The sequence below is a fragment of the Rhamphochromis longiceps genome, linkage group LG19 (assembly GCF_057381845.1).
Source record: "Rhamphochromis longiceps isolate RC_006_pf linkage group LG19, R_longiceps_female_GT1.1, whole genome shotgun sequence".
Taxonomy (NCBI): Eukaryota; Metazoa; Chordata; class Actinopteri; order Cichliformes; family Cichlidae; genus Rhamphochromis; species Rhamphochromis longiceps.
Genome location: NC_140575.1, coordinates 7,267,045 through 7,280,138, shown reverse-complemented (window position 1 = coordinate 7,280,138; position 13,094 = coordinate 7,267,045). Strand labels below are relative to the sequence as shown.

The following is a 13,094-nucleotide window of genomic DNA, read 5'->3' as shown; positions in this document are numbered from 1 at the left end:
TCAGTGTTGCCTCTGTGTCAAGAGGGTTTTATCAGAGTCTTTCCAGATGTTAATGTTACAGAACTGGACTTCATTCATGCCTCCATTAATCAAGTAGCACTGTCTCCCTCTTTAGATTACTCAATCGCTAATCACTAGCTCTCTTGTGAATGTATTTTTGGAAAGTGTTATGCGTGCTTTATGTACTGTATATACCCCTCTGGGTGTCTGCCCCCCGCCCCCTTCATGCAAACCCCCTCTGTCCCTTCATGAGCTCCTGACACAGAAAAAGAGAGACAGAGGAGTGGATCACTATTGTGGGTTTATTTGTATTTGTGCTCTTTTTTCTCTTTCTTTTAATGATATGCAGACAGAATGGGGGAAAAACATGAGGAAAACGATGTAGTACAGCACATGCCAGGTAATGTAAGATGTCTGCTGCTTTCAGATGAAAACCTTGTATCTCCAAAAATTGTAGATTTTTCTTTCTTTAAAAAAAAAAAGATTTCCCTAATTGTAAACACACTACTGTAACGTAGAGATTGTTTTAGGACGATTTATTAAATGCTTACTTCTGAATAAAAAGTAAGCACTGCAGTGGGATTTACAAAGTTTCCATCTGTGCACAGCAGCCAGTGACTCAGCATTCATGATAAACCAGTGCATTTTCATGGCCAACAGTCATCTTCACAAGATAATTAAGGTCTTAAGTATAAAATGTGTCTTTTAAAGAGTGATAATATTTATTAGTTTATTTATTCATGACAAAGCAGGAATCATTATCCACACTGTCCTGCTGCAAGGCAGTGATCGAGTCAATCACATCTGTAAACAACACACCCCACTTTATGAGCTTATGGAAATACAAATGGCAGATGCACAGAAGCAACTAAAGAAATATTTATTTTATCACATATGCTCTGCATTTGCTGGTAAATCAGCCCAGATGGTAAATGAAAAGGTCAACAATCAAAAAGTTTTAACATTTTAAATCACCATTCCCTATAAGATACATTATAAAACATGGCTCACAAAATGTGTCTATTAATACACTTTGTTTCTGTTTTAATAAAACTAACCCATCAGAATAAAGGTCCATGCTAAGGCAAAGGCTTAATACAGACTGTTAAAAACATCCACCACACATACAAAATACCATCCGCCTACTTTCAGTTTTCTTGGGGGGTAAAACGGTAACCATCAGCAACCACTTCTCATTTGTAGCAGATGTAGTGCTGTGTCATCCTGAACCACGTGTCAGTGGTGTTGACTTGTCAAAGAATAAGCAGATTTCTCTGCAAGCTCAGTAATCCTTCGTCTAAACTCAGAAATAAACTTGAAAAGTACTTATTTGGCAAACCTCTGCTTTGGTTCTTTCCTGCACTTTAGTTTTTGCCATGCAGTAAGACATAATAAAGGATTCAAATGTAAACAATTTTAAGCAATCATCTGCCATGTAAATGCACTGTGAGACATGTCTAAAAGAACCCTAACATCAGGAGCTCTAGAACTGGTTCTAGAAGAAAAAGTGTCCTTGGTTTACTTCTACAAGAAGACAGGAGCTCTAAGTTTTGCTGTCAAAGAAAAACAGGAACAAACAGGACTCGTTCTACAACATTCTAGAGGAGAGGGGTACTCTAAATGATTTCAATGATAAGTAGGTGTTCTAGAGTTGTTTCTTGTAAAGGAGTCATTTGGTTCTACAAAGGCTTTACAAAACCACTATTTTGAGAAAAGCGAGACGCTACCGCTCGCTCAAAAAAAGAAATGACTCCCAATATGAGTACAACAGAAGGCAGTAAAGCGTCTGGTCTGGAGTAATGTGGGAGGTCAATCCAACACCTAGTGGCTCAGAAATAGAGGCTAGAATAGAAAAAGTTGGAGGAATCAATCTAGGGGACTATAGAGAAAGAATAGAAATCTTGATTCTAGAACTGTTTTCAAACTAGATCCAGAAAAAGGTGACAGATTTACGATGCTGCGTAGACGCTATTGCCAGCAAAGACATGAAAGGTCTATAAGTCTTCAAACAGTGGCCTCTAGGCTCGCTTTGAGGTGTGCTTGGAGATTTTGCACAGAAATGGTTCTAGGTTTAGATTGATGAGAAAAAAAAGATGCAGTTCTACAAGTTCTAGATCTAGGAGACTACACATTTCTGCTGTGACCCAGAGCTGGATTTGGAGACTTTTACGGTCGGCGATGTGTTTACCATACTCTCAGGCAGTGACTGAGTTGTGACTGCGCCCAGGGGTTTTGATAAAGCTTCAGATGAACTTGTTTCTGTGGTGTCAGTGGTGCCCTCAACATCCTGAAGAAATATGATCAGGGTTAGACGCTCACTCAGGTCAGTCAGTTAAATACATTGACCACTTAGTTCTACCATGTCACCAGATAAGATATCACACGGTTACTCATACACTCTGTTAAGGAACTATGTTACATAATGTTAGAGGATTTTTGATGTTATGTTATCTAGTACAACCCATTGTATTATGAAAAAGAAATGCAATGAGTCTGATTTATTTTCAATCCTTTTTGCCAATAAAACCTCAAATAAATAAAATCAATAAAACAATGTAATGCCGTCTTTGTTTTCTATACATATACTCACAAATGTATATATTATATACATAAAGGCTTAGTCATAAATTCATTACAAGTTTAAAAAAAATGTTAAAACTAAAACTAGAAAAAAATGTTGTTACACTGTAATTTTTGTGCCCACTTATTCAAACAATGACCAAAACGGTTTAGGAGTCCAAAATAAAAAATCTTTTAATAACTTACATGATGGCTTAAGATATTCTTGATTTTTATTATTTTCATTCTCTACCATATTTGATTAAAAACAGCATTGCATTTGCCCAAGAATACGTCCGTGTAGGTTCTCAGTTATAAAGGTCACGGCAGTCTCAAGAGCTTGAAAAAGAAGGACTTCTCATCCAAGAAGCTTCCTCAGTTCTAAAACCATAAGGTGGATCCCAGGTATTTAACCCCTGGTGGGAGTTATCACCACATGAGCTAACAAGTGGAAAAAGACATGGGTCATTACCACTACAGGTTTCCCAGGCGCCTTAACCCCCAATCCTCAACCTCCACTCACACCTTACTTAAGGTGACCTCAATACATCACACAATAGGCTGGGGCAAGGTCTCACAGTGATTTCACCTAAAACCCCTGGTGGTACTGACCCACACATGTTTTCATATCTTGGCCCATGTGATGATGCCTTCTTTTTTGGGCTCTTAAGATGTATCCATGAAATACTTATTAAATTCATTACTAATTCATCACTCAGTGGCTTCTCACTGATGAAAGTTTATTTACCTTTGTGTCTTCTGTAGGCTGTTCAGTGCTTTGTCCAGTGGCAGCTTCAGTCTCTTCTGAGGCAACAACCACAGGTTCCTGACACCACAATGACAAATGTTATAGCCTTCTATATAACCAAGCAGACCAAAATGTTAAGCTGCTGAAAATAAAAAACATTTTTGAGTAAAATGAATTCATTCATCTAAGGTAACACAGTATCCATCTGTAATACATCCATATGCGTGTTTGATACTGTCATATGGATCAACAAATCCAGTGTGCAGTAGGGTGGAAGAAGGAAAAGAAATAACTCAAATCTGCAGCAATAGCAGAGATGTATTAATGATCAGGAAGGAATTTAATATCATGAGTAGGGAGATGGTAGTAGGGATGAGGAGGGTGAGGGGACAGTGCCAGCGGTGGAGATCAGAGTGACCCAGCTCAAAGAATGGCAGCGACTATTCATACAGCTGTTACAAATGATGTCATTTGACTGGATTGGTGGGAATCGTGATGTCATGATCAGTCATTGGGTCTCAGGTGTGTTATCAGTTTTAAAAATTTCAAACTTTTCCTATAATTTGTTCCACAACTTGCGATGGAATTTATTATAGCAGATCCCGCCCACCTACACCATAAGCGGGTGACCTCGGGTCACAAAGAACTCCACCAGGAAAAGAACTGTTGAAAACGAGTGAAGGACAGAGGAAGAACAGAGATTTATTGATTTTCCACAGCAGCTCTCACTCATCTTTACCTCTGGTGAAGAGCCCAGGAAAACATCCCAGAGCCACCAATAAAAACCTCCTCCACCTTCTTCCACTCTCTGTTCCTCACTGCTTTTTTTTCCTGTGGCTTCTTCAGCCTGGAGCACGCCTTGATGCTTCCGCTGCTGACACGGAAACACGCTTACAGTATGTGTAGAGTGACACAAGTGGGGGTTAAAAATCTAGCCTGGCCAGTTTTGAGTTTTTATTGTTTCCAATATTTTCTTTGATATTAAGTAAAATTAACATTTTGTTTTTAATGGCCACTAACAAGTTATACAACAGTAGAAGACTTCTTAGATGTGCAAAATAGATCATGTGCTTCCCTGTAAAGCCTTAAATTGATATGACTCATAATGTTATATCTACTTGAAGCTTCTAGTAAATACACTGCTCAAAAAAATTGAACTGGAAAGGATCAGCCTACAGCTGGCTCAATTCAAACACGCCCTGAAAATCAAAGTAAAAGAATTTGTGTCAGGCTAGTCAAATGCTTTGTAGCAACTAGTTTTTTCATGGCCTTTGGATGCTTGTATGTATGCCTGACAACACTGGTGTATGCTCCCAAAAAGGCAACAGCTGGTTTCACCTCCCATAATGTTCCCGAGCTGTTCTGTATTCTCACCACATGAAGCTGGGCATTGTGGTGCACCAGGAGAAACCCAGGACTCACTCTACCAGTGTAGGGTCTGCCTAGCCTGTAGAGGTCTGTGTGTTCTTCCATGGATATGCCTCCCCAGACCATCACTGACCCATGCATAGCTGAATCGGTCATGCTGATCAATGTTACAAGCAGCATAATGTTCTCTGTGGCTTCTCCAGGACGTGGGCCCTCAGGCCATCCTCATGAAGTCTGTTCCTGATTTTTTGGTTACAGACACTCACACTAGTGACCTGCTGGAGATCATTTTGTAGCATGTGGTGCTGATGCAAGCTGCTCATGGGTTAAGGACTTTCTTTGTCCTTTTTTTCAGCTGTCCTAGAGTAACTGCCTGTCTCCTGGAAACTCCCCCATTCTCTTGAAACCGTGCTGGGAGTCACAGAAAACTTTCTCTGCAACTTAACTGACCAGATCAACATCCGAGAAGTATAACTGACCTGATTAAAAAGTGTCCATTTTTTTGAGCAGGTTACAATGCAGATAATTGAAGCAACATATTTACTTGGAGTATTTTACATATCTTGCCAACCTTCAATATTTATTGGTTTTTTTTTTTTATCATTTATTCAAATTATTTTCTCTAAGTTCAAACTAATCTTGTCAATAATTAAAATATCTTTCTGTTAATGAGTGCACAATTGTCCTAGTCTGAGAACTTGAAATGTCTTGAACACTCACACACACACACACACACACACACACACACACACACACACACACACACACACACACACACACACACACACACACGCACACATAACAAACAAACAAAAAAAACATTTCTTGGTAAACATTAGTAATATTAAGCATGCACAGGAAGTTAAATGACACTTTGGGATTTTTATTTTTAATTTTTTACCAGTTTGTTAATAACACATGTAGGAACTACGCATGCGAGTACCAGGTATTGCACACTTTGTCCTGACACGCCCCAAAAGGCCAATCTGTTCAATTTCTTTGCTTTTTTATTTTTTGCAGGTGTTCTTGTATGCTGGTATGTGTCATAAAGAAGAGCTTTTTCAATGAACTTAATGAATTAACTGTGTGATTATAAGCTTCTTTTTTCTCTGTCCATGGTATTCTTACCTGGGTAATATCAGGTGTTGGGGCCTGCCTTTGTTCAGGTGAGGACTGCTCCACAGTCAGCAGTGTAGCTCCAGACCTCCGCAGTACATCCTCCTCAACACGAGCAATTCTGATCTGACCCTGCTCTTCCTTTTGAGAGAAAGCACACCGTACAGGTTCGCTTAAATTATGTTCCACATATGAAGTGTTTGGAATATCACATAATGACTGACACAATATAACTGAACTTTATCCTTCAACTACTGTCGCTGCCATTGTAAAATAACTTGCATTATAATAAAGAACTTAAATGACATTCACTTTTATTTTTTGTAGTTTTATACATATTATAATTCATGTAACAGTGATGTTTCATGATTTTTTTTAACTTGTATTTACTTATTTATGTTATTTATAGACCAAGCTCACCTCAGCCTCCTCAGATGTAGCTTTTTCAGATGCAGATGTTTTGAGTTCAGTGGTCGTCTGTTGGGCCGCCTGAGCTTTGGCTTGTGTGGGAGTTGGAGGCTGCTGGATAAATAACGCAGGAACCTTCTACAAACAGAGTGAAGCAGAAAGTTCGCACCAATCTTCTTGTAGATAAAATATCTGAGCAGCTGACTGATGGATTAACTAACTGACCTTCTCCAATTCCAGCAGCAGAGTCTGGAGCTGGTCCACCACAGTAAAGACAGTCAGAGTTTCTTCAGCCTTCTCAGGAAGACAAAGGCCTGGCTTACATTTCTGGATCTCAGCTACTGTTCTCCTCATCGACTGGATCCTCTGCTCAACCGCCTGCACACATAGAAGAGGGTTGAGAAAAATAAGAAAACGATGACTTTTACATTTATCCTTTTGTACAATTTGGGCAATCACGTCACGCTAATCCAAATGAAAACAAAGAAACTAACAAACCTTTAAACTGTCCTCTCTGGGGCTGGGAAAACTCTCTGGAGAAGATAGCAAGTTCTTGATCTCTGCGACATCATTCTCCATCCGCTTGACTTCACTCTCAATCGCCTCCACCTCCTAGAGGTTAAGACATTATCAGTCTAGTCTGACAGTAGAGAGTACAGTCTAGATAATATCCACTGAAGAGTAAAACAAAGAAACCAATCGAATCTCACAGCGGCAGCATGCTCCAGCTGAGACAGAGGAGCTGTGAAGCTGTCCTGAACGTCGGCCACTTGGCGATCTGCTTCGACCAGCTGTTCCTGGAGAGCTGTGACATCACAAACCTGCAACATTTCCTTCAGGACCGAGCTGAAGCCCTGCAGTGTGTTTCTGATCTGGACTGAATCATCCAGGACCAACTGCATCCCCAAGAGACAGAAAGAGCATTTTTTGGTTAAAAATGAATCACCACAAAATGGTTTGCTGTGCTGTGGAAAGAGCTGTGCAGACAGCAGAGTGTACCGACCTGCAGAGCGTGAACGTGACTGCTCAAACATTTAGCTGTGGTGTAGGTGCAGGGAGCGGCAAGCCACGACTGAGCCTCGGACATCCAGCTCTTGGAGCTTTTGACCATCTCTTGATGTTCCTGAAGCCACGTTTGAATCTAAAGAGAAACAGAACGTTTAAATAGGGAAAAGCTTAGACATTTTTAAACTTATCAAAAGTATCACAGATGATAACAGAGACAGTAATGTGGAAGATTTAGGTTAAAAAGTCTGAGCTTGGTGATTCAAAGTCATTATATTTTTGGTGTTTGACACTAAGCAGACAAACCATACAGCAGGGCAGTGAGGAGTTAGACAGCTAACAGTTTTAGGAAGCTTTTCTCACCTTGCTGATCAGGGTGGTCCTCTGCTCTGCCTGTTTGGCCAGCTGGGAGTGAAGCTGCTGAACCTCCACTAGTCTTTCTGTGAGGATCAGCACCTCCTCAGGCTTCTCTAAGTCTTGCATGTCCACTTCCAGCGCTGCCAGACGCGAGTGCCACGCATCCAGCTCGTCCCAGGCACGCTGAGCACACACACAAGGGGAGATTTATAATATTTATTCACTGACACACAAGCTGATTAGCCAGCCCCCTTCAGAAAGTGTTTCCCTCACTCACAGTTGACTTGTGAAGCAAGTCCTCGCTAAAGAGTCATTTCTGTTTTTGCAATCTATATTTTACATGAAAAGATGCACATAATGCTACGAAAAGAAAGTGGAATTTGTTGGTGTATTTGAAAACAGAGTAGGAGGATGAAAGCAGCATGAAAACTGAAAATAGAAATAGATGTACGCAAAAAAAAAAAATCATAAAAAAGAAAACAAAACAAGACTCAGCCCAAACGGCTTGTGTTTTCTCAACAAAAGAGCAGCGAAGTGATCACACATGTAGAACATGACACACACACAAACACACACACACAGAAGGCAGCAAAGACGCATCCCAAACAGTAAAACTTACCACGGATCTTCTGGCCAGCAGAGGACAAATGTTATATTGGACATCCTGTTATGTTTTCCTCACCCTCTTACAATCTATTAAATAATGATTTATTGTATTCTACTCAACAAGCTGTAACAATGAACCAGACACCCTGTTTCCTCATCACTCCCCACCTTCTGAGTGATCTTTGCTTGAGTCACAGTGGGACTCCTCTGTTCCAGTCTCTTCTGAACAGATCTCAGGCCAGCCTCGATATCAGACATCCTCGCGCCCAACCTGTGAACAGGACCGCTCCTCTCTATCGCCTCTCCCACCTGATGGAACAGTCAGGAAAAAACATTATCAGCTAGACCTAAATGGATGTTGAATTTATTGTTTTGTTACAAACATCTGCCTATCAATAGATTATTGATCTCTTAAAGGATCAATACACTCCTCATCATTAAAATGTCCAAATTAAGCCTTTTTCACCTTTTCTTCTACTTGCTGCAGAGACTTAGTGATGTCCTGCATTTGGCTGTCAATCTCAACCGGGACCAAAGTGTACATATCTGAGTATTTCATCTTCAGGTTCTCCATGATACGGTGCAGCAAAGACTTCTGGGTACACAGCTGGCTGTAGAGCGCCTGAAACCACACAGATAGGCAGCCTTTTAAATAAAAGGGATTACAAAAGATATTAACAAATAAATAAATAACAAGAAAGAATAAGTGTTTTGAAGAGTCTGTTAGAAGAGAAAACTAATCATAACAACAGTAATATTGATGGATTTTCTTGATGACTCATCATAACCATAAACTATTTTGTTTGGGTCATTGTACTTAGCACCAAAGAGAGTTTCCTCTATCAAATAACACTTGTAAGCAGATGCTTTAAAAAATGCTGACACTTGACTCTCTAACCAACATCAGCAATTTCTTTTGCATAGATGTCTACAGTTTGGGGGTTTCATTTTATGCAGAGCAGAAATCTTATTTTGGCACAAAATATCAGTCTCATGTACAAGTCTCACTAAAGAAAGTCCTTCTTGTAAGCTTTTAGCTCCTTGTCAAGCCGTCCTCTCGCTGTGTCCTGCTGCGCTGCCGTCAAACACAGTCTGCCTCACTCCTTCATTTACAAAATACTTAAAAGTGAACTCATTTCACCTCACTATGATTCTACTGCACAATAAAAACAATATAAAGATCAGAAAAAAGTTAAAATATGACAAATAACACAGTGGAGACTACCTGGGTCTGAAAGCGTCCGATGGTCTACTATACGGGGAGGCGCATCTTGATATCACGATGGGAAACTGAGCTTCTGTGTGTGTGTGTGTGTGTGTGTGTGTGTGTGTGTGTGTGTGTGTGTGTGTGTGTGTGTGTGTGTGTGTGTGTGTGCATGCGTGTGTGTGTGTGTGTTAAACAAAGCAAGGGAGGAGGAGAGGGTATGCAAAGACAGTTTCTTTGCATGAGAGAACAGGAGATGAAGAGTGCGAATTGTGTGTGTGTCCTGTATAGCTATCTTTGTAAAAATCAAATAGTGTTTTATGGAATAATGAACATTTTTTAATTAAGAAGCCATCTGAGGTCATTCTAGATTTAAAACACATGAGGTCAATGTAGAACATTTAGAGATTTTAACAAAGAGAGACGACATAATTGCAAAACCTGTGTAATTTTGCAAAATTTACATTTGAGGAAATTTATAATTTTAATGGTCTCTGTCTTTAATAAAGATATTTAATGAACTCTATATATTTTAGAAAAGTGAGGATATTTTTATTCCTGCTTCTGACAAAGGGATGTTTGAAAAGTTAGCATTTGATTTTAGAGTGAGTTAGTTTTACACTGAGGTTAGCTAAAAGCTAAAATACATCAACATATGACAATGAGTGTCCTCACAAGTGCAACAGGAGAAATGTGTGTGTCTTTGTGTGTGCCCATGAAATGACTTGGCTACAACAGCCACCTGGAAGATCCACTTACAAGACAGAACAAAAGGTGTCTGGTACAAGAGCAGGATGAGGGTGGAGGGAGTGATGAGGGGGGGGGGGAACGTTGGATGACGGAAAGGGGGTCTTTCAGAAAATGTGTGTGTGTGTGTGTGTGTGTGTGTGTGTGTGTGTGTGTGTGTGTGTGTGTGTGTGTGTGTGTGTTTGAATAGAAAGCTGGAGTGGATGAGATGTTGGCCTCTGCTCAGGTTTCAGGACAAGGGGCAGAGTGATTCTGTGGGTTGGTGGGTTCATAGACACAAGCACCAAACAGCTTCTGGGTCTGAAGCCAAGCCAACGGTTAGATTGAAAGATTTAATATTTAGTGACACTTTTACTACACAGCCAACAAGCTGCTTCACTCTATATTCATTAAGGTTAGGGGTAGAAAAGCCCTGATGACTAATTCCTGGATTCATCAGCAAGGCTTTGGGAGAGTTCTGACCAAATCTGTGGTAAACATCCTTATAATATCTGCAAAGTAGTTCCTACCAGCTGTCATAGAAAAAAGTATTTAAACTTCTGGGATATTGATCTATTCACTTAAGCAGTGAAGGGGGTTGTTAATCAATTTTCAACTGCTTTGTTGTTCACCACCACATTTTGTTTGAGCGGCTGAACAATTTGGTGGGTGTATCTAGATCTGCTTTGGAGTGATTGTCATCATATCTTTCTGAACAAGTCTTTTGGTGGCTGTTTCTAAATACCAGTGCTCATCCTGTCCTCTTAGCTGTGGTGTGCCACAAGGTTCTGTATTGGGGCCCTTATTGTTTCTATTACATCTACTCTAAGCACCTCGGCCAGGTTGCTCTATTATTTTTTTCACTTTGAATTTTGGGTGTCTTTGAATATAACCCTCTGTAGGTTCATAATTTTTATTTTCATCAAATCACGTGGCATCCTTCAGTTCCTGACACATTGTCCAGTATAGATATCCAGCATGATTTTTTCCCCCATTGAGATTTTATGTGTTTTCAAATTGTTCCTTTAATCTTTTAATTTCTTTGAGCAGTGTATAAGCATCACTCTCAGTGTTTAGTTGTTGTCATGCTGTTGAGTGTAACTTTTCTAACTGAGAGCAAAGACAAGTGCATCATTATAAAAATAGCTATGATGTTACACTGAGTACAAATGCATCATTGTGTTTCATTTCAGATGATGAAACTGTCCTGTCTCATTAGAGGCTGATTATTTCCACTCCAGTGGCTGGGATGGAGCGAGAAACTGTGAGCACACTGATGTGTTTTTAGATTAGAGGATTACAAAGTGGGACCTCGATATACCCAGAGGTCCTTCAGTGAACCAGAGGAATGGCTTGCCTAATTAGAAACACTTAAATTTCACTAGTGTTTTCTTTTCTCTACAAAGGTTTAATTCGCAGTTGGGGATGATTTCCTCATCTCCAAAATTCTTTTGGGGAGGAATATAACTGCATTTCCAGCTCATGGTGGATTTTAGTCATCGACATGCAAAACTTATGGTATCATTGAAAAATTAAGACAGATCTAGGCTATGTAACCTTACAAGGTTCAATGACTGGCATGACCATTCACAAAAACTACTCTGTCAGAAAATGAATGACATTTTGTGTGCCCTTGTGAAAAAATTAATGGCAAGTCGTGTTATCACACTTAATGTATTGAAATGTAAAGCAAGTTTTAGAAGGAACTTCAAGGAACTCCACAAAACCGTGTGCAGGTGTGATGTAACTCTGAAAAACAAGAACTCAAGAGTCTCACCTGCAGCTCCTGTGTGCTGCTGCTCTGCTCCATCTCTGTCAGAAGAGATGCAGCAGCCTTCAGCCAAACCCGGATACCCTGCAGCTCCTCTCGCACCTTTTCTCTGTCCTCCAGCTCCTGCCTAGCTGCCTGCAAACCCTCCCTGCTTCTCTGCTTCACACTGTGAAAACACACAAACATCCAGCCATTTAAACAGAAGCTAAGCAACTTTACGGCTGCTTACCTAACATCCATAAGAAAATGACTGAATACAACATGACTATTGAATACAACATATGGGTCCTAATGCCAAGTGTAAGCTGGGAAGACCTTATACACCAATCGCCTTCTATGACTAACCTACTTAAAGCTGACTGCTTAACCAGGACTTATGGGTAACTTAGTCTCTGTGTGCCTAAAGAACAGAGATCATAATGAACATGGCTCATTTATGCATATGAAAGAGGAGAGCAATGAAAGTTTGTCAGGAAAAGTATCAATGCCTTCTTAATACTACAAAACTCCTCTTCTTTCTCAAGCATACTGCATCACTAAACACACATGTGTCTTGTAGGACGGAGAAAGTCCTCCTTTTTAGAAACATCACACTGCTCTTCTTTTATTACAGATGGATTATACACGAGACCACACATTGTCCAGAGCCACAATGATAGCTTTAAGTCAGGTCTTTCAGCCTTTGTGTGGTGAATGTTCCAGGATTAAATGGATCTGATTTTGCTGCTGGAGTCAAAAGATTATTTTGGTGGTTGTAATTACCTGCACAGTTATGCATGTTGGTAGAACTTGGACTGTAGTTTCATTTAGAGTACATCAAAACATAAAGGGAGTAAAAACTTGCAAACAGAATAATGAGTTGCACATCAAACAATATCTCACTTGTCATATCGGCCCTGCATTGCTTGCAGCTGCTGACAGAGTTGAATAGGAGGAGCCTGCTCCAGGTGGGCAGGGACACCCAGCAGCCTGGCAGTGCGCAGTTCCAGTGCAGACAGCGCTCTGTGTTCACAGTCCAGCCTGTCCTGGTACTGTTCCCAGGACTGCAGCACGTCCTGAAGCTCCTCGGTAGATGCCTTCACCTTGGAGCTGTCAGGAAGCTCTGCCTCCACTCCCTGCAGTAACACAGAGGCCTTCTCCACCTGAGAGGAAGAACCCAACAAAATTGGCCATTTATAATTAGGGTTAGCTAAGCATGCTCAAAAATGCTCAAAACACATGTCGAT

The 13,094-nt window shown here is 40.4% G+C and overlaps 1 protein-coding gene across 1 annotated transcript in view; it reads right to left on the bottom strand.

Annotated features, from left to right (window-relative positions):
* syne2b (spectrin repeat containing, nuclear envelope 2b) overlaps positions 1-13,094 on the bottom strand; it is a 140,300-nt gene that overhangs the window by 55,515 nt on the left and 71,691 nt on the right. The window contains exons 65-78 of the mRNA XM_085392061.1: positions 12,751-13,010; positions 11,875-12,034; positions 8,634-8,789; positions 8,336-8,476; positions 7,568-7,744; positions 7,203-7,340; positions 6,910-7,095; positions 6,698-6,811; positions 6,425-6,577; positions 6,212-6,337; positions 5,804-5,932; positions 4,047-4,178; positions 3,308-3,385; positions 2,189-2,287 (exon numbers count right to left, since the gene is read on the bottom strand). Of these exons, the coding sequence (XP_085248187.1) occupies positions 2,189-2,287; positions 3,308-3,385; positions 4,047-4,178; positions 5,804-5,932; positions 6,212-6,337; positions 6,425-6,577; positions 6,698-6,811; positions 6,910-7,095; positions 7,203-7,340; positions 7,568-7,744; positions 8,336-8,476; positions 8,634-8,789; positions 11,875-12,034; positions 12,751-13,010 (2,049 nt within the window). The remainder of the gene's footprint in view (positions 1-2,188; positions 2,288-3,307; positions 3,386-4,046; positions 4,179-5,803; positions 5,933-6,211; positions 6,338-6,424; positions 6,578-6,697; positions 6,812-6,909; positions 7,096-7,202; positions 7,341-7,567; positions 7,745-8,335; positions 8,477-8,633; positions 8,790-11,874; positions 12,035-12,750; positions 13,011-13,094) is intronic.